This window comes from Carya illinoinensis, chromosome 7, assembly GCF_018687715.1.
Source record: "Carya illinoinensis cultivar Pawnee chromosome 7, C.illinoinensisPawnee_v1, whole genome shotgun sequence".
Taxonomy (NCBI): domain Eukaryota; kingdom Viridiplantae; phylum Streptophyta; class Magnoliopsida; order Fagales; family Juglandaceae; genus Carya; species Carya illinoinensis.
This window is the reverse complement of record NC_056758.1, coordinates 26,242,749-26,267,442: the sequence shown is the minus strand read 5'-3', so window position 1 is coordinate 26,267,442 and position 24,694 is coordinate 26,242,749. Positions and strand designations below refer to the sequence as shown.

General features: G+C 36.8%; 2 protein-coding genes across 3 annotated transcripts; one reads left to right on the top strand and one right to left on the bottom strand.

Annotated features, from left to right (window-relative positions):
• Positions 1-1,703: 1,703 nt before the first annotated feature.
• Positions 1,704-9,160, top strand: LOC122315360 (transcription factor BHLH42-like). The gene is made up of 7 exons (XM_043131228.1): positions 1,704-2,117; positions 2,251-2,505; positions 5,105-5,201; positions 5,804-5,875; positions 5,988-6,603; positions 7,782-8,746; positions 8,911-9,160. The coding sequence occupies exons 1-7, from the start codon at positions 2,014-2,016 to the stop codon at positions 8,995-8,997; spliced, it is 2,196 nt and encodes a 731-aa protein (XP_042987162.1). The 5' UTR covers positions 1,704-2,013; the 3' UTR covers positions 8,998-9,160.
• Positions 9,161-10,081: 921 nt separating this feature from the next.
• Positions 10,082-24,297, bottom strand: LOC122315359 (general transcription and DNA repair factor IIH helicase subunit XPD). Of its 2 annotated transcripts, XM_043131227.1 has the most exons (12): positions 23,628-24,295; positions 21,753-22,033; positions 21,421-21,503; positions 20,914-21,317; positions 20,457-20,650; positions 20,081-20,261; positions 19,854-19,978; positions 18,005-18,094; positions 17,747-17,825; positions 17,551-17,627; positions 16,125-16,233; positions 10,082-10,478 (listed from the first exon to the last, which is right to left on the bottom strand). In XM_043131227.1, exons 1-12 carry the CDS (start codon positions 24,159-24,161, stop codon positions 10,359-10,361), a joined length of 2,277 nt encoding a protein of 758 aa, XP_042987161.1. In that variant the 5' UTR covers positions 24,162-24,295; the 3' UTR covers positions 10,082-10,358. The 2 variants fall into 2 exon arrangements, 1 of the variants encoding a protein (XP_042987161.1); XR_006244016.1 differs by lacking the exons at positions 10,082-10,478; positions 16,125-16,233; positions 17,551-17,627; positions 17,747-17,825 and adding an exon at positions 18,373-18,496 and having other exon boundaries at positions 18,065-18,094; positions 23,628-24,297.
• Between the last annotated feature and the right edge of the window lie 397 nt (positions 24,298-24,694).

The window sequence follows — 24,694 nt, the reverse complement described above, 5'->3', positions numbered from 1 at the left end:
AGTATTAGTATAAATATTAATATTAGTATATAATTATAAATATTAGTATTAGTTACTAATTATATAATTAATTTATATATAAATATATAAATAATTATATTTTTTTAATTATTATACATTTGGACCGGCCAAATCTCACCCATAGTTTAAGTGATGTTTAAGAATGAAACTATGATATTCTTAATTTACAGACAAGCAAACTATAAAGTAATGAGGTGATAGGAAGTTACACAATTAAGCATTAAAAATTTCTTAGGACTCGTTTGGACACTATATCTCATAATTCTGTAAATAGGAATGAAATATTTTGAATTGAAATATTTTATTTAATTTTTAAAAATGAGATAGAAAAAATTGAATAAAAATATTATAAAGTTAAAAAATTGTTTAAATATTATTTTTATTTTTAAATTTAAAAAAAATGTATTATTTTTTGTGTTTTGTTTGGAAGTTTAAAAAAATTATAATAGAATTTGTGTTTAGATAATGATTTAGTAATAATTAGATGAAAAAGTTAAAAATCTGAAATTGAAATATATTTTATATTTAAGTTATGTTTGAAATTCAGGAAGGAAATTATGAGAAGGTTATATCCAAACTTTAGAATCTAAAATGACAAAAATATATAAGTATGTCCTATATATAATATTAATTATATATTTAATATTACGCCATAGTTTATACCAATATCAATCATCTTGTAAAACTAACTTCATGGATGTGCTTTTCAAAAACTATAGTCCCCTAAGTAACGGATCAAGTTATGTTAAATGTTTTCTTATAATTGAAAGATTATTTTTTAAAATTCTTTCTCATATTTGAGAGTTTGCGGGAGATGGTACACGAAATTGGCTTAAGATATTTATTACGTATATAATATTATCTAAAAATAATAAATATTATAAAAATTAATTTCTATATATAATTTAATTTAGAAGAAAAAATTTAAAATTTAAATTTTATTATTTAAATAATATAAATTATATGTACTGTACACCGACTTAAAAAAGCTTTAAAAAAACGTGACACTAATTAAAAAAGACTATGCATTCAATGTTAAGCGGTTGACAATTGGGTGTGGAACAACTGGTGGCCTCTCCTACCCAAATGAAAGAAAAATTCTATTCATAAGTTTCATACACCACACATCTTTTTTTTTATTATTTTTTTAATTTTTTTCTCTTATCAAATGTATAATATATGGATGATTAATAGAAGAATTTTATTATTTTAAAAAGAATAAAACTAAATAAAATTTAAAAACAAATTTTAAAAAATAAATAAAATAAAAAATAATATAGTGTATGGTGTATGGACTTATGAATAGCAAAGCTACGAATGAAAACACAAAATTATACAGATGGAAGTCCTACTCCAACGTCCAGTCTTCGCCACCTAATCATTATTCTACTCATTCTCCCCCACAACACCACCAGCACACGCGCGCCCACACAACTAACAAAAAAAATCAATCCCACATGCACACGTACGTATCAGATCATCGCATATCTATATCTCAACTGTCTGGTAGACCTTCCAGTCAAAACCCACGTCTCTCCCTCTCTCCTCTCCTGCATCCGATATTGCACAAACACAGCGACTATTCTCTCTCTCTGTCTCTCTCTCTCTCTCTCGAACTTTTATATTTATTTACAAGGTGTGGTATTTTCTGGGCTATTAACATATCCTCCTCAAAGTCATCTAACTTTTTTTCTTCTCGATCTCTTTTCCTTACCTGCAGGTCTCGGCCATTTACCTTCTCTTCTTTCCTAAAGGTCCTATCTCACTCGTCTTTTTGTTTGGTTACAGTGGTTAGAGTTTTAGCTGACTGAACAGTACTTCTCCTAATTTAATTGTGTCTATTACTGTATACGAAACCCAAAAGTGGCCGGTTTTTTTCTAGCTGTCTCTTTTTCTTTTCCCCAAGATGTTCTCTTTTGTTTCCTTTCCTGGGGCTGATATTTGATAAAAAGGAGCTCAAGCTGTCTGCTGGGTTAGAACTCAGCTGCAACCATGGCTGCACCGCCGAGTAGCCAGCTTCAAACTATGTTGCAGGCGGCGGTGCAATCTGTTCAATGGACTTACAGCCTCTTTTGGCAACTCTGTCCACAGCAAGGGTAATTTTTACTGGAAAATTCTCGTAACATTCTTCTACTCGGATAATCGAATTACTGCTCAGGCTGCTCAATTTGCCTACCTGAGAGCGTTCTAACAATCATTTCCTATTGTTTACATTTATCCTGTTTACAGGATCTTAGTATGGGCGGACGGGTACTACAATGGAGCAATTAAGACTCGGAAGACGGTGCAACCCATGGAGGTTAGTTCCGAGGAGGCATCCCTTCAGAGAAGCCAGCAGCTTAGAGAGCTCTACGATTCTTTATCCGCCGGAGAGACAAACCAGCCGGCACGGCGGCCTTGTGCAGCCTTATCTCCGGAGGACTTGACCGAGTCGGAGTGGTTCTATTTAATGTGCGTCTCTTTCTCTTTTCCGCCTGGGGTGGGGTAAGTACTTTCTGCACTACTTCTGCTAGATTAGCTTTTTCTTTAATTTGCCTGCCTGCAGCCAAATGATTAGAAGGAGGTTGATTTTCCCCCCAAATCTTTTGCTTGTTAACCATTTAATTTACAACCACAGAGTTTAATTAATTTCTTGAAGTGAATTTTAGTGGGCATGATGATCGATCAATGCATACAAAAATAGAGAAAGAATCATGAGTGAATGATTTCTTTTTGCTTTTAAACACACAGTCACATAGGTAACAAAATTGTTATAGTTCTCTTGGACTTTCGCCCGTCTCTCACATCAGGTGTTAGTAAAGAATTACGAGAATTTCCATTCCTAGATAAGCATGCATGCAGGACTCTATCACAGACTAGTACTAAGCATCTCACTCATTTTTTCCTAAAAGGGAGCGAAGTAAGTATACTAAGTAATGAGTACAGACTCAGACTGTACTCTCTCTCTCTCGTGTGTGTACGAAATCGTGAGGGGCGGTTGTGTGAGTAAATGCTAAATGGCTAGAAAATAGGTCTGAGTACGTTTCACTGTTTCAGAAAGAGTAATTGAGGCAGTTGCATGGAATGGTAGATCGGACAAGTCCAGATTAATGTGAAAGGAAAAAAGAGACAAGTACTGTTGTCTGTTGTTTGTGGGATTACTTTATTTTCTTACAGATGAGTTGTTGATGTTGTTGAAACTTGAAATTGCCCTCAGATCAATAAGTACGTTGGGTGGTGGTCAGATCAGCCGTTAATTGTGCCATACATGTTTCTTAATTTCCTGATCTTCATGTACGTCTGTTATAAGTTCATGATCAAGCAAGGTCATTTGAGCCAAACATAGATTTATCTTTTAAACAATTTTAGTAATATAGGAAACTCCTTCAAAGACTTCGGGGGCCAGAAGCTGTCTCGAAAAGTCATGGGGAGTGTCAAATAATAAATGAGTTAGTGGTTGGACACCATCGCATGCCTCCCTGAAGAATTTAATACTTTGAAAAAACAAACCAACCATTTTATATCACAAAAGCACGTAGCTTTTGTAGTAAGCTGATCTCTCTCTCTCTCTCTCTCTCTCTGCACACCATTAGCCTGAAAGGGACGGATCGATCGAACATGGATCAGAAATTAAACATCATGTGTTTTTCGACCCTTCATTTAACCCTCATCCACTGATAAGAAAAAGCAAATCCGCATACACATATATCTTATTTTGACCAAGGCTGGTCAATAGTGTTGGCCAATTCAAATTCATATTGGATCGTTCACGTTCATGTCATGAATGAGTCAACTATAATTCGATCCAACTAACAGGGTTGGTTTGGATCCTCAAATCTAAATAATCTCGTATCATTTCATATTATATAATCATTATAATTTTCATAAATTTTCACTTAAAATATAATAAACAATTCAATTTTTTCAAATTTCTAAACAATAATAATATTAAAAAAATTATATTATAATAAGATTTTATTTAAATTTTAACAAAATATCTCATCTCATCTAAACTGTATAACCAAATGAGGCCTAAATGTATTACTCGAGTTTGTGTTGAGTTATTCAAGTTCATGTTGGCTAGCCTTTTTTATATAAAAATATATTTGCAACCGTGAATTGTGCAACCACAGCGTAATTGATTTAAAAAAATAAATAAAACATAAAACCTACATGAAAAAAAAAAATTAATTTTTTAATAGTGGACCCTACTTTTTTTTTAAAAATAATTACGCGGTATTTACACACTTCACGGTTATATGTAAAATTATTCAAGTGATAATCTATTAGGATTAGGAATAGGTGGCGAGTCAAACCAGACTCACCCACCCAAACTCCAAGCCCACTAGAAAGCAAGCAAGCAAACATGGTCTTCTAGTGAGTCGAGCAGCCAGATTAGGGTACGTTTAGATGTTGAGATGAATGAAATTGAATTGTGAATAGTATTTTGTGGTTCTCATTTAGATGAGTTTAACTTTTTTAAGTTAAGATGAGTTTAACTTAATTTTTAGGTTGAGATGTATGAAGTAGGTCGAGATGGGAGGGTACTCTAGGATTAATTTGAGGGAGTACTTACACTTTTTATTACTAGTGAATTTCAAAAAACTCACTTTCATAATAGATGCAATATTATTTTTAGCATCTTCACTGATAAAATAGTGAAAAAAATTCATTCATTGATCATTAAGATCACATTTTGAGGTTTGGATATAATTAGTAATAGACCAAACCAAATGTAGAATGTGCAAATCATGATATATCAAATAAATGAGTGATCTGCAGGTAGATGATCAATCACGAATTATAGAAATAGATTTGAAAATGATATGATTGTTACGATGAGTAATGAGGATATATATATATATATATATATATATATATATATATATATATATAATATATATATAGTTCTCCACATCCTCGATCGATCAACATGTGCAATATTCTAATTTGGTGATCGATCACATCAAAGTGGTTTTATGAATTACGATGCAATGCAACATTTCCTAGATCTCAAAATAGATACATACATACATACATACATACATACATACATACATATATATAAATTTTGAATTAGTTGGGATGGAATTGATTAATGTAGGTTACCAGGAAAGGCATATGCAAGGCGGCAGCATGTTTGGCTCACCGGTGCAAATGATGTTGACAGCAAAACTTTTTCTAGAGCCATTCTAGCCAAGGTCGATGATCGATCTATTAATTATTATTTTATCTTTCTAGTTTTCCTAATTTCTTTTTCTTCATCTTCGTGAATCATAATGCATTCGGTTGCCAAACTCGAGCTAGCTAGCTGATTAATTAATTAATTAATTAATTAATTATCTCTTTATTCTAAAGATTTCATATGGACTCGTCTCGAATATTGCATGAAGTACTACTTGGTCATGAATTAGTTTCTCATCTTCATAAACTACGAGCTAGCTAGCTCACTTTAAATTAATTAATAATGCTTGCAAATAATCCATTAATTAATGTTTAATTTATTTGAGTTGCATTCTTTTTACGACTTGTTGGGACATTTAAAATATCTATAAATAATAATAAAATGATTTGTGAATAGTAATAAAATAGTTTGAATTAAAATATTTTATTAGATTTTAAAAAAAAAAGTTTAAAATTTAAAATTGGAAAATATTAATTTTTCTTTAAGTAATATCTAAAAAAATAAAATACGTGAAAATATCTTATTATAAACCTTCAATTCCCAAACTAGCCGTAAGTACTCTGTAATTTACTAATAACTCAATTAACTTGTTGCTTTTGGCATTGCGTCGACATGCAGAGTGCTCGTGTTCAGACTGTAGTTTGCATTCCCATGATGGACGGCGTAGTGGAATTTGGGACCATCGATAAGGTATCTAAGTACTGAACAAATTACAACTGTACACGTACTATTATACGGAACTACGTAGTAGTAGTACTGAAGTACTTGCCTTTGAAAATTAAATATATACATGTGATTGAAGGTGCAAGAAGACCTTGGGTTTATCCAACGTGTGAAGAGCTTCTTCACCGACCACCCCCACCAACCTCTCCCCCCAAAGCCAGCTCTCTCCGAGCACTCCACTTCCAATCCCGCCACTTCTTCTGACCATCCCCACTTCCACTACTCTCCTCTTTCTGTCCCTCCCATCTACCCGTCCATCTCCGACCAACCTCCGGTCAACGCCAGCCTACAAGAATTATTAGTACATCCGGAAGATCAGGATTTGGAAGATCAAGAGGAGGAGGACGACGAAGACGACGAGATTGACGACGGTGAATCCGACTCAGAAGCCGAAACGGGACGTAACAACCGACCCATTATATCGGCCTCCAACGTCCTTCGAGGGATGGCAACCACCACCTCAGCCGCAACTGCCGAACCCAGCGAGCTCGTGCAGCTCGAGATGTCTGAGGACATCCGCCTCGGTTCCCCCGAAGATGGGTCCAATAATTTGGACTCGGATTTTCACATGCTTGCCGTGAGCCAATCGGTCAATCCTACGAACCACAACCAGCGCCACGCCGACTCGTATCGAGCCAATTCAAGTACTCGAAGAATATGGCCGTTGGGCAGTGGAATCCAACCCCTGCATTCAGGTACATAATAAATTAAGGTCGTACATATGTTGTTACATATTGGTTTCCAGCTAGGATGATGTTGACCCACGCGGAATCTCCACCGATAATATATAGGTAAAACTTCTTCCTTTTTTTTCAAACAGTTTTTTCAACTTTTTAAATATTTAAAAAAAAATTATAAAATTATTGAAAAATACTTTCTCAACTGCTAAGTAAAAAATAAATAAAATAAATATTTTTAGTGGGGACAAAAAGAATATCATTTCCCTTCCAGTTATGGCTCGACCATCTGCAAGCACGTACCGCACAATGGCCACAGGCTAGGTCTGACCACATATATTTATATATATATATATATATATATATATATGTGTGTGTGTGTGTGTGTGAGGGGCATGAGATGGTACTACATTCACGCCATACGTTCAAAAAATTGGTTTGTGTTTAAAAGCGTTGTTTTTACATAAAATAAAATAAATAATTTAATTTTAAAATAAAAATAATATTAAAATATATATTCTAATAACATTTTATTTAATTTTTAATTTTAATTTTGATCCCAACTCTTCTCACCTAAAAAAATAAAAATAAAATGTTTAATCTTTGATCTAACCAAAATTTTATGAATAATTATAGCCTTACTACTATTCTATTATTTTTTTTAATTTTTTATTATTTTCTTTTACTTAATGATTAAGAAAGTTACTATTAATAAAATTATATATTTTTTAAATTTTTTTTAATGATTAAATATATTAAAAAAATACTTAAAAGAATTTTATTAGTTCTAGGTCTCTCAAGTGTGAGTCCAAACCCACAACACGTACGTTGCTTTTGAGTTCACTTGTGGAGGAGAAAGTATTATAATGGCCAAAAAACCATTTTCTAGCTAATGGATGTATTCCAAACATTTTCTGTGCGTAAAACAATAAATTTATATGTATTCGAATTTCACACATCAATTAATTCTGTCATCTGAATTTCGAGTCTGAACTTATGCATTCATGCATTCCCAAATCATATACCCAATTAATATTCTTACAATCAAATTTCTGTTAAAAGAAACTAATTATTATTAGTAGTAGTTAACCTTGACAGAAATATACCTTTCAAAACCATGCATTCATTTTGCTAATTTTGTTCTCGCCTGTTCATGATTTATTAATTAATGTCAATAAATGCATGCATGCATGCAGGAGCCCCTGCAATATTGGACGACTTGGCACAAGAGGACACCCACTATTCCCAGACAGTCTCCACAGTCCTTCAAACGCAGCCCATCTTTTGGGCTGCCACCGAGTCTTCCTCCATCAGCTACATTCCCTGCTCCACCCATTCAGCATTTGCCAAGTGGACGAACCGCACCGACCACCATTTTCACACCCCACCGGAGGGAACCTCCCAATGGCTCCTCAAGTACATTCTCTTTAGCATTCCTGTCCTCCACAACAAATATCATGAAGAAAATTCTCCTAAACTTCGAGACGGCGCCGATGCCACCACTCGTTTCAAAAAGGGAACCCCTCAAGAAGAGCTCAGTGCCAACCACGTCCTCGCCGAGCGCCGCCGTCGAGAAAAGCTTAACGAGAGGTTCATTATACTCAGATCACTCGTGCCTTTCGTGACCAAAATGGACAAGGCCTCCATATTAGGTGACACCATCGAGTACCTAAAACAACTACGTGAGAAAATTCAAGATTTGGAGGCACGTAACCGGCAAATGGAAGTCGATCATCAACGATCGAGATTGGGAGACTTTCATAGGTCTAATAGCTTAGGGGACCTACAGAAATCTAGTTCTTTGAAGGAGCAACGGAGTGGAGGAGCAATGTTGATGGATCGAGCCGGGATGGAAACTGACCAGATTCGAGTTGGTCAATCCGGGCAAGATAAGAGGAAGTTGAGGATTGTGGAGGAGAGCAATGGTGGTGTAAAACCCAAGACGGTCGTGGAGTCGCCGCCGCCACTATCCCCAACATCAATGGAGACCAGCATAGAGGTGTCAATCATAGAGAGTGACGCGTTGTTGGAGATCCAATGCTCGTACAAGGAAGGGTTGTTACTTGACATCATGCAACTGCTCCGAGAGCTCCGGATTGAGACCACGACGGTTCAATCTTCATTAACCAATGGATTCTTTGTAGCTGAATTGAGAGCCAAGGTAATTATAATATCATGCTCACTACGTACTCATGTACTCTAAATATCATGTGACAAAGATTTCAACAATTTTCTAATCAAATACTATCTGCAATCCATACAAAAATGGACACAACACGTAGATCTCACAATTTTCTAATTCGTTGTGTTCTACGTGCTGAACAGGTGATCAAGGAGAATGTAAATGGGAGGAAAGCAAGAATTATGGAGGTGAAGAGGGCAATAAATCAAATCATCCCCCACACAGACTGATCTTAAGATCATCATAATTGCATATTAATAAAATATATCATGAGTTCATGTGGGGATTAATCCTTGACTTAGTCATCGATAAAAGTAGCTGTGTAAAGTTAATTATTAATTGTAGTATCTTAATTTCTATGATCGACGTACGTACGTTGAGATTTAAGAAGAAGAATAATTCCCCAAGAATATATCTAAAGCTAGATTAACCTGCTTTCAAAACGCTGTGGATCATACTAAAGTTTAACATGATTTGACTATCGCTAATCATCTTTGGAGCCAAAAGGAGAGATGCATGGCCAAATACTAACAATATTTGAAATTGTTAAGCTCTGTGACAACAAGATCCTTACGGATTAGAATTTCCTATAAATTCTTTTTTTTTTTTTTCACTTGAGACAGTTTCTGTAATTCAAATAGAAAAGGACTTCAATGTATATATTAACATAAAGTATTGCAAGATCTATTTGTTGTATCTATCTCTTGACTTTTTTGGGACGTTCTTTGGGACAAAAAAAGGTCCCGTCCCAAAGAACATCCTGACAATTCTCATCCCATCCTAATGCTGCCACCATGAAAAACTTAATGAGAGCTTCATTATGCTATATATATTTGTGGCCTTCATAAAAAAGTATTAATGCAACCCAGCAATTCCAAAAGGAGCTCACATATAATTTGTCATTCCTTTTAGATTCCAATGGTACGCTTATAACACTGATCATAACAAAGTCAGGCTGGTTGCCCTATGGAGTTTTCAGTTTTATAATCCGTCCACATGCATTTCATGAATAAGATCGACTGTTGAAAGGGGTTAATCTAAAGTATTTTGCTCTAATTTCACATACTATAATTTAAAAAATAAAAAATAAAAAGAGAGAAATTATAACTACAATTTCCTTCTTTGAAGTTGGCGAAGCCAAACTGTAAAAACGTAACAACACGAAATGGAACTTGAACATGAATGACCAATTTTCAACAAAATGGTTAAAATTGTGCAAGTAGCCAGCGCCACAAGTACCACAAAAGAAACAGCAATCACACTAACTAAAATATGCACCTGCACAAGAAATCTTCTCCTAAAAATTTCAAAAAATAAAAAAGAAAGGAAAGATAAATAAATAAATAAAGAAGCCAAGACAGAGATCATCCATGCGAATCCATGCAGAATATTCTAACATCTATACGAATTCCAGGACCAGGCAAAATTCAAGGCTTTAACAAGCACGGTATGTTCTGCTTTAACAGGAAGCTACTTCTCACAGAATCTTCCCACAACCTAGCCAACTAAATTCTGTCTAAGCACAAGGAAAGAATGAACCAGGAATAAACTAGTCATCAGACACAAAATTAGCTAACAGGCAGATAAATCCTCAATACAGCATCTCATTGAAGTTGCCATCGCTCATCTTCTCCACATCCTCTTGGGACAAAAGCGTTTTACTACTGCTGCCACCAGCCTTATCATATGGTTGAGCCATCTTCCTAAGGAACTGTACCCAGATATAAAATAACATTTATAGATTGCATCAGCATATTGTATATGATAAACATCGCAACCTACCTATATCATACTGAAATGACTCGTACAAGATACGAATTTTGATTTTTTTGTCATCCTGCCTTTAGTTCTCAAAAAGAATTGTACTCTTGCTTTGATACTAAACCACTCAAATATTTTCTGATGCATAAATTTAAAACTTTATAGTTCTACAATTTTCAATTGGTGACTTTGTTTTCCGCTCAAAAGTTCCCCAAAAACTCGACTAGTGAACCAGAAAGATCTGTGGATCTTCACCTCAGATCCTTGAATCTTTAGATGTTGAATAATGCTACTTGTCCCAACAAATGCATCCCTGACATGGGTCTCGACATAATGTTTTTATTTTTTACTTAGTGATTAAGGAAGTGTTTTTGAATGATTTTCTAAATTTTTTTTTAAACGTGTTAAGGGTATAAAAAAAATGAATCAAAAAAACAAGAAAAGCCAAATGGCCTTATCGGGACCCATCCTCAGGCTACACCCTCGGGGGTGTAGCACGACTCTTATATGTTTGGTCACTGAAGCCAGCTAGCATAGTGGCAAAGGCAGGTAGACAATAACAACCGAGATTAGGTTACTCTTCCTATCGAACTACCATGCTCAAGCCCTCATACTCCCCCCCAAAAAAAAAAGAGAAAAGGTAAGTCTAAAATAAGTGTTACTTGCAAAATCAAAATCTAGGTTCACATGTCCACAAAAACTCCTTAGGGTTCATAAATTTCACAATTTAACCCTGATTTTGATGAAATTTGTAATTAGATTCTTTCATCCATATTGCGTTAAATAAAGTGAATTAGTGGTATCAATGCCATGTATCGCCAAAGCCATCTGGCACCCAAAGAGACTATGCCACATGTCCAACATTTGACACATCCACTCTAAAACATTAAAAATACTGCCACATCATCTTAAAAAACAATAAAAATAGTTAAAAACAGGGCAAATAAAAATACAGAAACACACCCCTCCCAGCCTGGGTAGGGAGGGAGGGTGGAGACCCCCTGCCCTTGAGCCACTCTGCTAGAGTGGCTAAACAGCCACTAGGGGTGGCTCGCGAACCACCCTTCATGGGGTGGCCCATTAAGGTAACCTGCAAACCACCAACTTGCAGGGTTGCTGAAGGACTGCCTAGCATGGAGGTGGCCCACAAACCACCTCCCTAGGACCACCCCTAGACCACCTAGTGAAGGTTGCTAACAAATCACCTCACAAGGGGCTAGCCCGCAAGCCACCTCGCATTCAGGGAGGTTTGGGAGCCACCTTTGACGGGGTGGCTAACCAGCCACTCTCGCAAAGTAGTTCAGCCACCCCGTGATGGTGGCTCTCTAACCACTCACAGGAATGGCTCAAGACAAGGGAGACACACCCTCCACTACTCCTTCCCATGTGAGGAGAGGTGGTTTAATTTTTTAATATTCAAGTTATTTTTAGTATCTTTTAAGTTCTGTTGGTGGTCCAGAACAGATGGTTTTCAAAGTTAATTCTATTGGTATAGAGGAGGCCGAGTGGATGGAAAGTGTTTCAGGAAAATGAGATCCTTGTGGTGTTGAAAGCTTTGGATGTGTTCTCTTTGGATTTCTTTCAAACTTGTCCTTGAAAATCCCCACTCAAGTAGAATGTGAAAGTGGTCCGAGCAGAGTAGCAAATTGCTTCTGGGATACTCCACAAAGTGTAGTTCCCACTTAAAAAAGATGAGAAATATATCTTATCTGGACCAAGGACGGGTAGATAGACTATTCAGCCATGTAAAAGTGCCTCATTCTAGTGGCAAAACAATTTAAGTTGTGCTAAAAAGTACATAAAAAAACTCCATAGCTACAAGCAAGCATTAGCCGGGTCTTCCAACTAACTCATCCCAAGAATTGACAGGAAGAAAGCTGCCACCTTGTGCAGTTCATCACCAAAAGCTTTCCGACCATTTAGAGCTTTTCATTCTGGGATGGCAAGAAAACCCCTTCGACCACCTTTTCCTTACCTATATGCACCAAATACCAGACCATGGTTATTATAACGGCATTGGTGATCAGTTCAAGCTTCATCTCATCAGCTAGCCAAGATTTGTACTCCGGTTTCCTCAGATTGGTTGAAAAACTAGAACTTTGATGGTGTTCAACTGTACCCTGCTGGGTAAATGGCTATGATGCTTTGCCACAGAAGGGGAGGCTTTATGGTGTTGGTGGTAGAAGTCGAGTATGGCAATATGCGGGGGGAAGGGTGCTCTTAATGAAGTAAGCAAGTCTCATGGGCTTGGAGGGATGAAAAACATAAGGGTAGGGGATTTCTTGTGAATTGGATATGGAAAAGGCATTTGATCATGTGAACTGGGATTTCTTGTTGCATATCCTTGGTCGGTACGGCTTTGGGGAAAGATGGTGCCAGTGGATAAAGCATTGTATCACAACAGTCAAATTCTCAATCTTGGTCAATGGCACTCCTGAAGGCTTCTTCAACAGTTCACGAGGATTGAGGCAAGGGAATCCTCTCTCCCCGCTCCTATTTATTCTAGTCATGGAAGTGCTGAGCAAAATGCTGGAAGGGGCAATGGGTGGGGGCTTCATCTCAGGTTTCTCGGTGAGCGGTTCTTCACGGGAAAGCTTGAGAATCTCCCATCTGCTTTTCGCTGACGATACCTTGATCTTTTGTGACCTGGTTCTAGATCAGTTTCGCTCCTTAAGAGCACTCCTACTCTGCTTCGAAGCTATCTCCGACCTCAAGGTTAACTTATCCAAGTCAGAAGTAGTCCCCGTTGGATCGGTCAATAACTTAAGTGAGGTGGCTCACACATTGGGCTGCAAGATCTCATCCTTGCCTACGAAGTATCTTAGACTCCCCTTGGGAGCCCCTCATAAATCCAAGATAATGTGGGAAGGGATCGTTGAGAAAATTGAAGCAAGCTGGCAGGTTGGGAGAGAATTTACTTATCTAAGGGGGAGAGAATCACACTTATTAAGAGTACGTTATCTAATCTCTCAACATACTTCCTTTCTTTATTCCTTATTCCTACAAGGGTGGCGTATAGACTGGAGAAGATTTTTTGTGATTTCTTATGGGGAGGGTTAGAGGACGCAAAAAAATTCCATTTGATCAAATAGGATAAAGTATGCACCCCCTTGTCTTGTGGAGGTTTGGGATTTAGAAATTTGAGGACTTTCAGCAAGGCTCTTCTTGGAAAATGGTTATGGCGTTATCATCTTGAAGGAGACGCTCTCTGGAGGAAGATCTTAGAGGTCAAATATGGGAGTGTCTAGCGAAGTTGGTGCACTAAGGAAGTAAGAGGGGCTTATGGAGTGGGAGTTTGGAAACTTATCCGGAACGTTTGGGATGATTTTCTAAGTAACTGCAGTTTTGTGGTTGGAAGGGGCACGCGAATCAGGTTTTGGCACGACAATTGGTGTGGGGATGTCGCCCTGAAAAACACCTTTCCTTCTCTTTATAGGATTGCGTCTGATCAGGGTTCCTTGGTGGCTGATAATATGTGCAGTAATACGGATGTCATTCATTGGTCTGTGAAGTTCACTAGAGCTGTCCAGGATTGGGAGGTGGGGGACATCACTGAATTCTAGAATGCTATTTGCGCTAAAACAAAGGGCAGAAGGGGAGGACAGATTATGCTGGAAAGGCACTGGTAACAAGAAATTTTCAGTCCGTTCATACTACAAGTCCTTGTTGACTCACCTCTCAAGGTTGCTTTCTTTGGCTGGCTGGCTTCTCATGGTAAAATACTGACCACAGACAATTTAAGAAAACGAGGACTATACATAATGGATTGGGGTTACATGTACAAACACAATAGTGAATCTGTGGACCACCTCCTTCTCCACTGCGAAGTAGTCAAGGTATTGTGGGATGAAATTTTCTCGAGGCTTGGTATCGAATGGGCTATGCCTAGGAGAGTGGTCGATCTATTGTCTTGTTGGCGAGGGATAAGGGGCAATCGCCAGATTACAGTTATATGGAAGATGGTACCTCTATGTTTAATGTGGTGCACATGGACTGAAGGAAATGGACGATGTTTTGAGAATAGGGAACACTCTCCAGAGGGTTTCAAGGCTTTCTTCTTTCATACTTTACTACTTTGGGCTTCTTCTATTGTACTAAATGGAACAAGTCTCAATGACTTTTATGCTACTATCAATAGCACTTAGTTTTGTAACTAGGCTCTTTCTTATACTCAAGCTTTGCCTTTTTACGTGAATCAAAAAAATCTCTTTTACCTATAAAAAAAGGGGGGATCTTCTCTAGCTTTATCAATGTCAATAGAACAAAACATAACGGTGATAAGATGAAGTATGCTGGTAAGCTAAAAGAAGGTGATATAGATCCATTCTTTCCAACATCCTCAAGGGGCCAGAGAGGATTTTTTTTTTTTTTTTTTCTTGACAAGTAATGGAAAATTTTATTGAAGAACACAAAAGCTTAGCCAAGTACATGTTTTAAAATGACATTTGGTTCAACAATCAACCCTTGAACATAGTTTTTCTGGAGTTGTTCAAAATTTCTCGTGGTAAGGACTAAGGACACCCAGTTTATTCGACCAACAGAATGGAACATCAGTTTTAATCGACCAGCACAAGATTAAGAAGTGAGTTTTTTTCATTCTTCAAACTCTTGTACTCTATTAGGATGGGAGCTGGTAATAAGGATAAGATCTCATGGGTTGCTTACAAAAGTGGAAGTTTGATGTCAGACCTTTTTGTCATGCATTGTGTCCAACAGGTGCCCGTTTACCTTCGAAAGGCATTTGGCCCAACAAAGCTCCATCGCAAGTGGCATTCTTTGTGTAGACAAATGCAACAGGGAAGATTCTATTTTTTAGGAGAATCTTGGAGATCAATTGGTGTCACATGTACAAGAAGAGTAGAGAAACGATTGATCATCTTTTACTGTACTGCTCAGTGGATGATGCCAAGTGGGTAGTAAAGTTGTTAGCTTGTTGGCGAAGTCAAGATGTAGGTCAATGCAGTGTGGAAGTTTGGCAAATGGTTCCTTTGTGTGATGTGGGGGGTGTGGAAGGAATGCAGTGCTCTGAACTTGAAGATTGTGAGAAGACAATGGGTGTGTTTAATATTTTGATTTAAACATGTTTATGGATAAAAACATTTGTGAGAAGACAACGGACAAGCTTAGATCCATAGTGCTTGGAACTTGAAAATTGACTTGTCAAAAAAATTATTTTTCAGGTTAATATGGCAAAACTTTTTGCTTTTACATTTTAGAGCTAACATGACGCACTCTGATTGAGTGCCACATGGATTCGAGGACTCGTGGCAATGTAGCCATTAATTTAATTAACAGAGTATGGATGTAATTATTGCATTAAAATTTTCATCTAACCCAAGGATTCAATTGTGAAAATTATAGACCCAGTATATTTTTAGCAACATGAAATCCAAAAAGTTGATTTTGCAATTAAACCTTAAAATAATGCAATTTCAAATTATTGAATAAACTAAAATAGCTAAGTTCATATTTTCAAACCACCAATTGGAAAAGGGAACAAAACATGACTCTGACTAATCCTCCATAGTTTGATAGATTTGTCAAATTGTAAAATGTCACAAGCTAGTACAAACATGTGAGAGCAACAAGGACCTACCTCCCGAGCTATATGCAGAGCCATATCCGTGCTCAAATTCAGGTGTGAATCACGTAAATGCGACAATATCCAACCAGGCAATTTAGAGCGCTTGTCATGACGGCTATACCTGCACAAAATATAGGACAACAATCCACCAAAAAAATCTCATGATTAGTATATTTGAGCCAAGTTAATGAGTGGTTAGTTTCTGGGAACTGCAGCCATAAACAAATGGAGCCAAAAATAGGAAGCCGTTATCAAAGATATCTGCTCAATAAAGGTTTACCAATAGCAGTGCAAAAGCCCTAGGTAAAATCAACTGGCTCCTTCTACTTGTATTCATTTTGGAAGACATTATTTTCAGTTTTCTTGTGCATTTTTTAACAGTAGATGAAGAGAGGATCATGGTAAAGTACAGATACAAATACATAAGTCACGAAATCTCCAATCAGCACAGACGTGATTTTCATTTAGGGGGCTGGATATAATTCTCTATAAAACATTAATTACAAGTTATTTACCTAATAAAAATAGTATATAACTCAAATTACTTATAAAAATAAATTTTAAAAAACTAAATATTTTTTATATTTTTCAACCTAAGTTTTCAAGATAAGAAACAAAGTACCCAAATCAATGATTTTAAATTGTCAATATGCTTCAACCTAGGGCTGCCAGACTCCAAAAAAGAACTAACCAAAAAAAGTTAAAAAAAAAAAAGGGTTAGAAGTTATAAATTGAAATATTTTATTCTTGTTTCTGTTTTTTTTTTTTTAATTAAATGAGAAACTGTTCTTTGTGTTTTTATTCATTATACATATTCAATAAATTAGTAATGATCCACCAATTCTAGCTCAGGGAATTTTTGGACTTTTTTTTGAAGGTTTTATTGAATCATCATGGTTGTAGTTTTAAGTAAGAAACGAAGAACCTGACTTGTAAAAACTCAAAAGACAAAAAAAAAAAAGTAAAAAAAAAAATTATGTACTGGATCAAGCATTTTTAACCATAAATTTTCCCCTGCCAATAAGTGAACTGAGGGCTTCTCGGACCTTCCCACAGGCAACAAATTATGTACATGCCAATCCCCCAGGGATTACGTTTTGGACTTGCATGTCTATCCAGTAGCATCTCTCCAACTTTTTTTTCATTATTGAAGTGCTTAGTGGACATATTTTACAGCACCATGAACTCAACTCAACTTTGTTTCATGTTGTTATTTAATAGAAGAAGCAGCTCATCAAACATAGATATGATTGTAAACAAATATCTACAGTTCCAAAAATAAACAAAATCAGCATAACAATGTTTTAAATATTCAGATCAAAGTTTATTAGACCTCAAAGAATATTACTTCTAGAGTAGAAAAGCACAAAGCTTCGTCGATCTAAACAAGAACTTGAAAAAAAAATATGTGATAAACAGGAAGTATGAGGATATACACCTTTTGTCAGCAAAGATCATCATCCCATAATCAGCCTTTGAGCGGATGACTCGGCCCACGCATTGAGCAGCTTGTCTCTGTTGCAGTAAAATTCAATTAATAAAAATATTAATATCTCCCACAGAAAAAGAGAAATCCTGAAATCATGCAGCCATGATATAGATGCTTCTTTGAGACAAGGGCAATGGAAGCATACCAAAGCATCGAAAGTCAGAAAATCTCCTTCCTTGATCTGAAAGGTATCCCGTAGATATTCCAACCGTGCAAGCAAAATCCTGCAAAAACCATGCTTTCATCTATCACATCATAAACAATGCAACTTCATAAACTTTATTCGAACAGTAACATATAGATCTCCCACAAACTAAAAGTGCATAGAGCTGAAAACCTACTTAGTTCCCACAATCTCTTTCTCAGAAAAGAAAGCACAGTAACATGTCATCATAAAACTCACTTGCTCAATGTGTATTGGAAAGGGACACCAAACATGATGACAAGTCTACCATAATGGCGATCAAAGTCTATACCTTCAGCAACTTTTCCCCTGCAAAGTACAGTATTTTCAATTTAATTGAACCTTGATCAACCATAAATCTCCTCTTATTATAAGCAATCATTTTAAGAGCCAGCAAATGACATGATGATACATAGAAAGATAAAGTGGCATATGGAGACAGAAAGTCTGATCCTCAAAATTTAGAACGAGTCACCTAGGAATGCAGAAATTTAACAAAATTACAACCTGCTTTTGGCAAAATTTAATCTGTCACCACATGAGTCACTAAAATTTCCATAACATGGCAGGGTGTTCTTGACACTTACAGCATCAGTGTGAAGAGAAAAAAATCTGCACAAGTAGTTGATAGCCCAAGACTTTACCACGCATCAAACGATGGTCCCATATCATACTACTGAGTTTACTCCATTGCATTCTAGAAAAATTGGACTGCAAAAGCATTCAAAACAATATTTTTTCTTTACCGTCCAAAACCTTTAACTCAAAACAATTCTTGGCACTTCCAAGAATCGAAATGCAACACCCAAACCCAAGAAACTAAATATCGCTACTTTTGCAAGGTGGAGAAGGGCAACCAGGTTTCAGAAGTTGAGAACTAACAGTCAAAACTTTCAGAATCATAGATTTTGACATTTAGGTTGTGTTTGTTTCAACCTAAAATGCTTTCAAAGCTTATCCAAATAAGTGGGTGAGTTTGGAACACACATTTTCTAAAATAATCACTAATTTCCCTGTCATTTGAAATCATTACATTTAACAGCCAAAGACTCCTAAAAAGTACACCATGATCGCACCCACCACCATTCCTAAATCAATCCAAAACTGGAAATGGCTAGATCCCTCAGCCAATAACCTCCTAAAAACACCATGCCACTGATCAAATTCACACGAATCCAAGTCAAATCCCCATAATTTAGACACTTCTGCTCTTCATCAATAATGATGACATGAGTGAAAGTTTTACTTTCAGATCTTAGGAAGTTGGGTTCTCGGTTATTATTGGGGTTTCAAGCAGCTTTTCTTAGATTATAGATAAGTCTGCAAATTGGGGGTCAACAAGGAGTGCAACTTCCTGAATGGCATGCACTGAAAATCATTACACACCATCAGAACTGGAAAAAATAAAAAAACAAATCAGAAATCATCATATTCACAATCGAAGGCTACTAAAAAGTACCATGATCTCACCCACCACCAAACCTGAATGGTCCAAAACTGGAAACATCTGGATCCTTGGCAAAAAAATCCTAAAAGCACCATGCCATAAATCCAATTCGCAAAACCATATGAATCCAAGTCAAATCACCAAATTTGAACACTTCGGCCCTTCATCAATAATGGTGATGAGTGAGAAAATTAATTTTGGATCATAGGAAGTTTTGTTCTAGGTTATGGGGCTTTTAAGCAGCTTTTCTTAGATTATAGCCAGGGCTGCAAATTGGGAGTGAATGAAGAAGGGAGCAAGAACGCGACGATTGATCGATAGTGAGTGAGGAAGAGATAAGCAACAGGGTGTTTTTTAAGGGTTTCAGAACATCAAGAGTTGCAAAAGGGTTTTCTCCTGTTAAATTAAACCGAAATACATTTTCCATTGACTTCATTTTTGGTGTATGGTGCAACATAGCACAGAAGATTTTATTCCCTAAAATTCATTCTTTGGTTGCACCAAATATTGAAAAATTCAGTGTTTTCTGAGAGCATTTTACACTAAATAAACACAGCTTTGAAGGATACCTTTATCCCCAAAAAGATTTTAAGGTATCATAAAGTGAGACTAATACAATACCTAGCAACAGAGAAAAAGATAGCACCCCGCCCACAATCACAAGCCTTGCGATAGTTGTCAAGAGCCAAAGTAGTTTCTACAACATCCTGAGTCTCGATGAAGACAAGCTTATGCTGCATTATATCCTATGACAATGGTATCAAGAATCTTTAATCAAAATCAAGAAGGCAGTGGATCAAGTTCAAAGAAACTGAGTTGAACAAAGAGAACATGGACAGTGCATTTACCTTCAAAAGTCCATTTTCATTCCAACTATTCACTATTCCATCCATATATGAGTAACTTACGAAAAAACATACAATCCCATCTGGAACAATAGATGCCATCTCCACCAAGAGCCTTCCATAGTTTCTCACAACACCCTTATCACTTCTCATGTCAAATTTGGTACTGACCGGAAGTTGGTCACTGAAACAACCAAATTACATGGATATTTAGTGATGAACTGAAACAGATAATAAAGTTAATCAGATTTCTAGCAAACTATATATATATATATATATAAATAAAAAAATAAAAAAAATAAAAAAATAAAAAGATGAAATCCTATAACCATTATACACCCACTAAAATGCTAATAACAGATTTAAGTAAAACTTATACCTTCCACGGGTGAGAACCATCGGACATATGCAATCTCTTGTTAAGGACATTTTAAAACTCCGACTGACAACTGGATGGAAATTAAGAAGGCGGGGGTAGAGATCAATTGGACTCAAAGTTCCAGATGTAATGACAACTGACTGAAATCGATCAAATACGGGCTTTATGGCAAGAGAAGCATCGTGGCAACTAAGCTGAAATTCCAAAAACAAAAAGAAAAAGCAATGAGTAAATAAAATCTTGATTGCATCTGCTGCCAAAGATATAAAATTTAAACCTAGTAACATCATTCAGACGTGCAGGGCCGGAAGAGGCAATGGGACAGCTCTTACTTAGTTGGCTGTATGCCCAAACAAATAGAAATTAAATTATCAGAACACTCCACTCATTATTATCATTACTAATGATGCTGGCAAAGATTTTTTTTTTTTTTATAAGTGGGGTGGGCGCAACCAACCTGTAGCACAGGGTCAGGAATATGCGGCATTCTCTCATCGAAAGGTTCAATTATAATTGAAAAACCACGAGTGTACGTCCCAACAAGTGTTGCAAAGTCACATATTGTTTGTATATGCAAGAACTCATCTGTGTCAGTGATTTCAAGTGTCAACATTAGCGAATGTAGTCGATCATAACAAAATTTCAGTGTTTTTTGATCAATTCCAGCATGGGTATTAAGAGAGGAAACAAAAGCAACAGGACCCTCCTTCTCAACATTCTCAGTTTCCAGCCGCCCCTCCAAATACTGGACCAATCTGCGTAAGACATGCACAAAGTGCTCTGCTCTGCGAATATTTCCAGGCACGGCCTCCTTCAAAATATCATCAGGTAAGGCCGGATTAGAGAGCCAGGTGTCCGTGACTGCATAGAGAAAGAAAGCTTAGCTCATGACAACTAAGGAAATTGTCAAACAGAAATCTTGGATCTTAAGAATGAAATATTAATTTCAGTGCACTCCACATACGTGCCAGGTTTCCTCTCTGTGCCAAACCCTCAACAAGACGATTGTATTCTGCCCGCAGTCTACCAGCATCTGTGGCCTTGAACCTTCCTACCACATTGAAAAATATAATAAAGAGCTATATCAAATTTTAGTTCAAGGTTCAAAGAGAAACTTCAAAATAAAAACCATAACTGTGAATAATTCAGCCACGAGTTCTTAAGAAACACACCAGCCTAGGGGCCCCATATTCTGGCAACATTTACAAGAAAAATCTCACTTCTGTGAAACAAACAACTATGAACCTAATATGTCGTATGAAACAGGAAGAAAGAAATGTTGAGAATAACACATACTTCTCAATCTCCTGACGCATTTTGTTAAGATTCCTTCTGGCCCCTTCAAGTGTCTGCCTTCTCACACTAACGCTAAGAGCCTCAATACACACATTATCAATGTTATGCGCCTCATCAAACACCACAACAGATTCCCTCTGCATTTCCTTAGATATAATCCCAGCCACCTTGGGATCCAGCAAATACTGGTAACTATAAACCACCACATTTGCAAACTGCACCATATGCCGTGCCAAAAAGTATGGACACCACCCTTTCTTCTTTCCGTATGCCCTCAGATCCTGCAAGCATAGCAACAAAATTGAATTCAAGAATTGTACAACATCCTAGAGATTTTGGAAATCCGGAATTAGTAGATATATTATCCAATTTTTATGCATGACTTGGATGTAAGAAATGATCTTGGCCGTTTTGATAGTTGAAATTAGAGGTGATAAGCCAGCATCATTCATAGCAATCATTTGAAATTAAAGATGTTAATTCAACACAATTCTTAATAATTTAATTATCAAAACCAACAGCCATAATCAGATTCATCCTTCCAACCAAAGTGGGGAGAAATTTGCATATTTTTTACAACATTTTCACCATGCAGCCAACAAGGATATGACAGCAAAGAAATGTTTTGTGTCTTCATTAATATTTAGAAATCTTAATTCACACAGCTGAATCCATAAGCCAAACTGCAAATAAGTTCCAGCTACTGGAAAATGATGACTAGCAATCGGGATGCAGCTACTGCAGCTCTCTATCGCATTGCTGTCAATAGGGCTTTTCCAGCTCTCTTTCTCTATGCAGCTACTGCAAATAAGCTCCAGCTACTGAGCCAAGCCAAGTTCATGCTTCAAAGCTATCTATAGGGCTTTTCCAGCTCTCTATTGCATTGCTGTCAATAGGGATGCTTCTGTGTCAGATCTGATGGTATTTTCCCATGGTTCACACCAGTGGGATGTTCAATTTAATAGGGATATTCATGATTGGGAAATAGATAAAGTTTCAGAATTTTTCAGTTTGACATTCCACGGGAGGTCTAATGGCACATGGGGATAGGATGCAGTGGAGGCCTAATAGGAGCAAGCGGTTTACAGTAAAATCGTATTACAAGATGTTATCATCACATGGTAATGTTCCTTTCCCGTGGAAGAGTATTTGGAGGTCTCGTGTGCCTCCCAAAGTAGCTTTCTTCGTATGAACCGCCTCTCTTGGGAAGAGAGGATAATTTGAGGAAGTGGGGGCTCATTGTTATGGATTGGTGTTATTTGTGCAAGAAGAATGGAGAATAGTGGATCGCTTATTATTGCATTGAGGTAACAAGGGTATTGTGGGATGAGATATTTAGAAGAGTTGGTGTGGCTTGAGTTATGCCTTTGAAGGTGGTGGATTTAATAGCTTGTTGGAAGGAGATTCAGGGCTGTCCCCAAGTGGCGGCAATTTGGAAGATGATTCCTTTGTGCATTATGTGGTGAATTTGGATTAAAAGGAATACTCGGACTTGTCAAAAAAAAAAGAGGAACACTCAGTGCTTTCAAGATAGGGAGCATACAATGGAGGAACTCCAGAACTTTTTTGTACACACATTATTGCTATGGTTTTCAGACATTGTGCTTAACTGAACTAGTGTTCATGATTTTCTGTTCTTAATTTCTGGTCCCTAGAATGTATTTAGGTGTTCTTTTGTATACTTCCTTTGTTCGCTACTTCATTCGTATCAATAAAACTTTCATCTTACTTATCAAAAAAAAAAAACAATTATCTATCAAAAACGCAGAATACTCGGAAATAACTCATAAAAAACCAACAAACAAAGAAATACAAATTAAACACGAATCCCAATGCCCCAATCAACAAAACACTCAAACCTCAATTCGCTTCTACCTGCAAGGTATAAACTCCGGGAGGCAAAACCGCACTGGACCCTGCCCTCTCATACTCCTCAAAGAACTCGCACGTAGGCACATTCGGGTTCGCCGCCGCCGCCGCTCTGACCCAACTGGCCGTCAACCTCCGGCAGCCGGCGTCCACAGAATCGCGATTCTCGGCCGCAAGAACCCGCGGATTAACGCAGAGGTTCTTGCGAGAGGAGAGGCCAACGGCAAGGATCTTAGCGCGGTCGCCGAGATGGGTGGTCTGGTAGTTGTGGAGGAGGTTGAGCTCGGCGAGGGTTTTCTCCATCTCATGGACAGTGCGGGTGCAGTAGATGAGCTTGACGGGGTTGTGGGGCTTGGAGAGGACGTAGCTGGTGATGAGGGAGAGGAGGGCGATGGTCTTGCCTGTGCCGGTGGGCATTTCGAGAAGGCAGTGACCCTTGGCATCGAGGGCTCGTTTGAGTTCGAGCATGTAGGCATATTGCTCTGGGTATATGTGGTCGTAGGGGAAGTATACTGTTACGTCCTCTATTTGGAACTTCATTGAAGGCTTTCTTTCGCTTCGGAATCTTTAGGGGTTTTGGGGTTTGCAGAGAAAGAGGAAGACTGGCTTTCAAATTTGAATGTAGCAGAGCTGTTTGCTTCTTGACTTCCATTACTGCTTTGTTTTGTGAGATTTTGTTAGCTAATCATCTCACTGTTTTTTATATTTTTATTATTTTTTCTTACTAAATATGCGGTATCTACATTATCAGTAAAATAATTTAATTAATTTAAAAAGAATAAAATTTAAAAAAATAAAAAATATATTGTATGAAAATGATAAATGAATTTTTTAATATTTTATATCTTTCTAGTCTCTTTCTTTGTCTATTTGGGGCAAAGCGATTAGTAATTTTAAGATGAAAAAAATGATACTTATAGTTGTGAAGATTCAAATATCGCGTGATTATTTTAAAAAAATAAATAAATATAATATCTAGATGAAAAATTAATTAATTTTTTAATAATATATACTACTCTTTTTTAAAATAACTATACAATACTTACATATTTTACCACTGTATATAATATTAC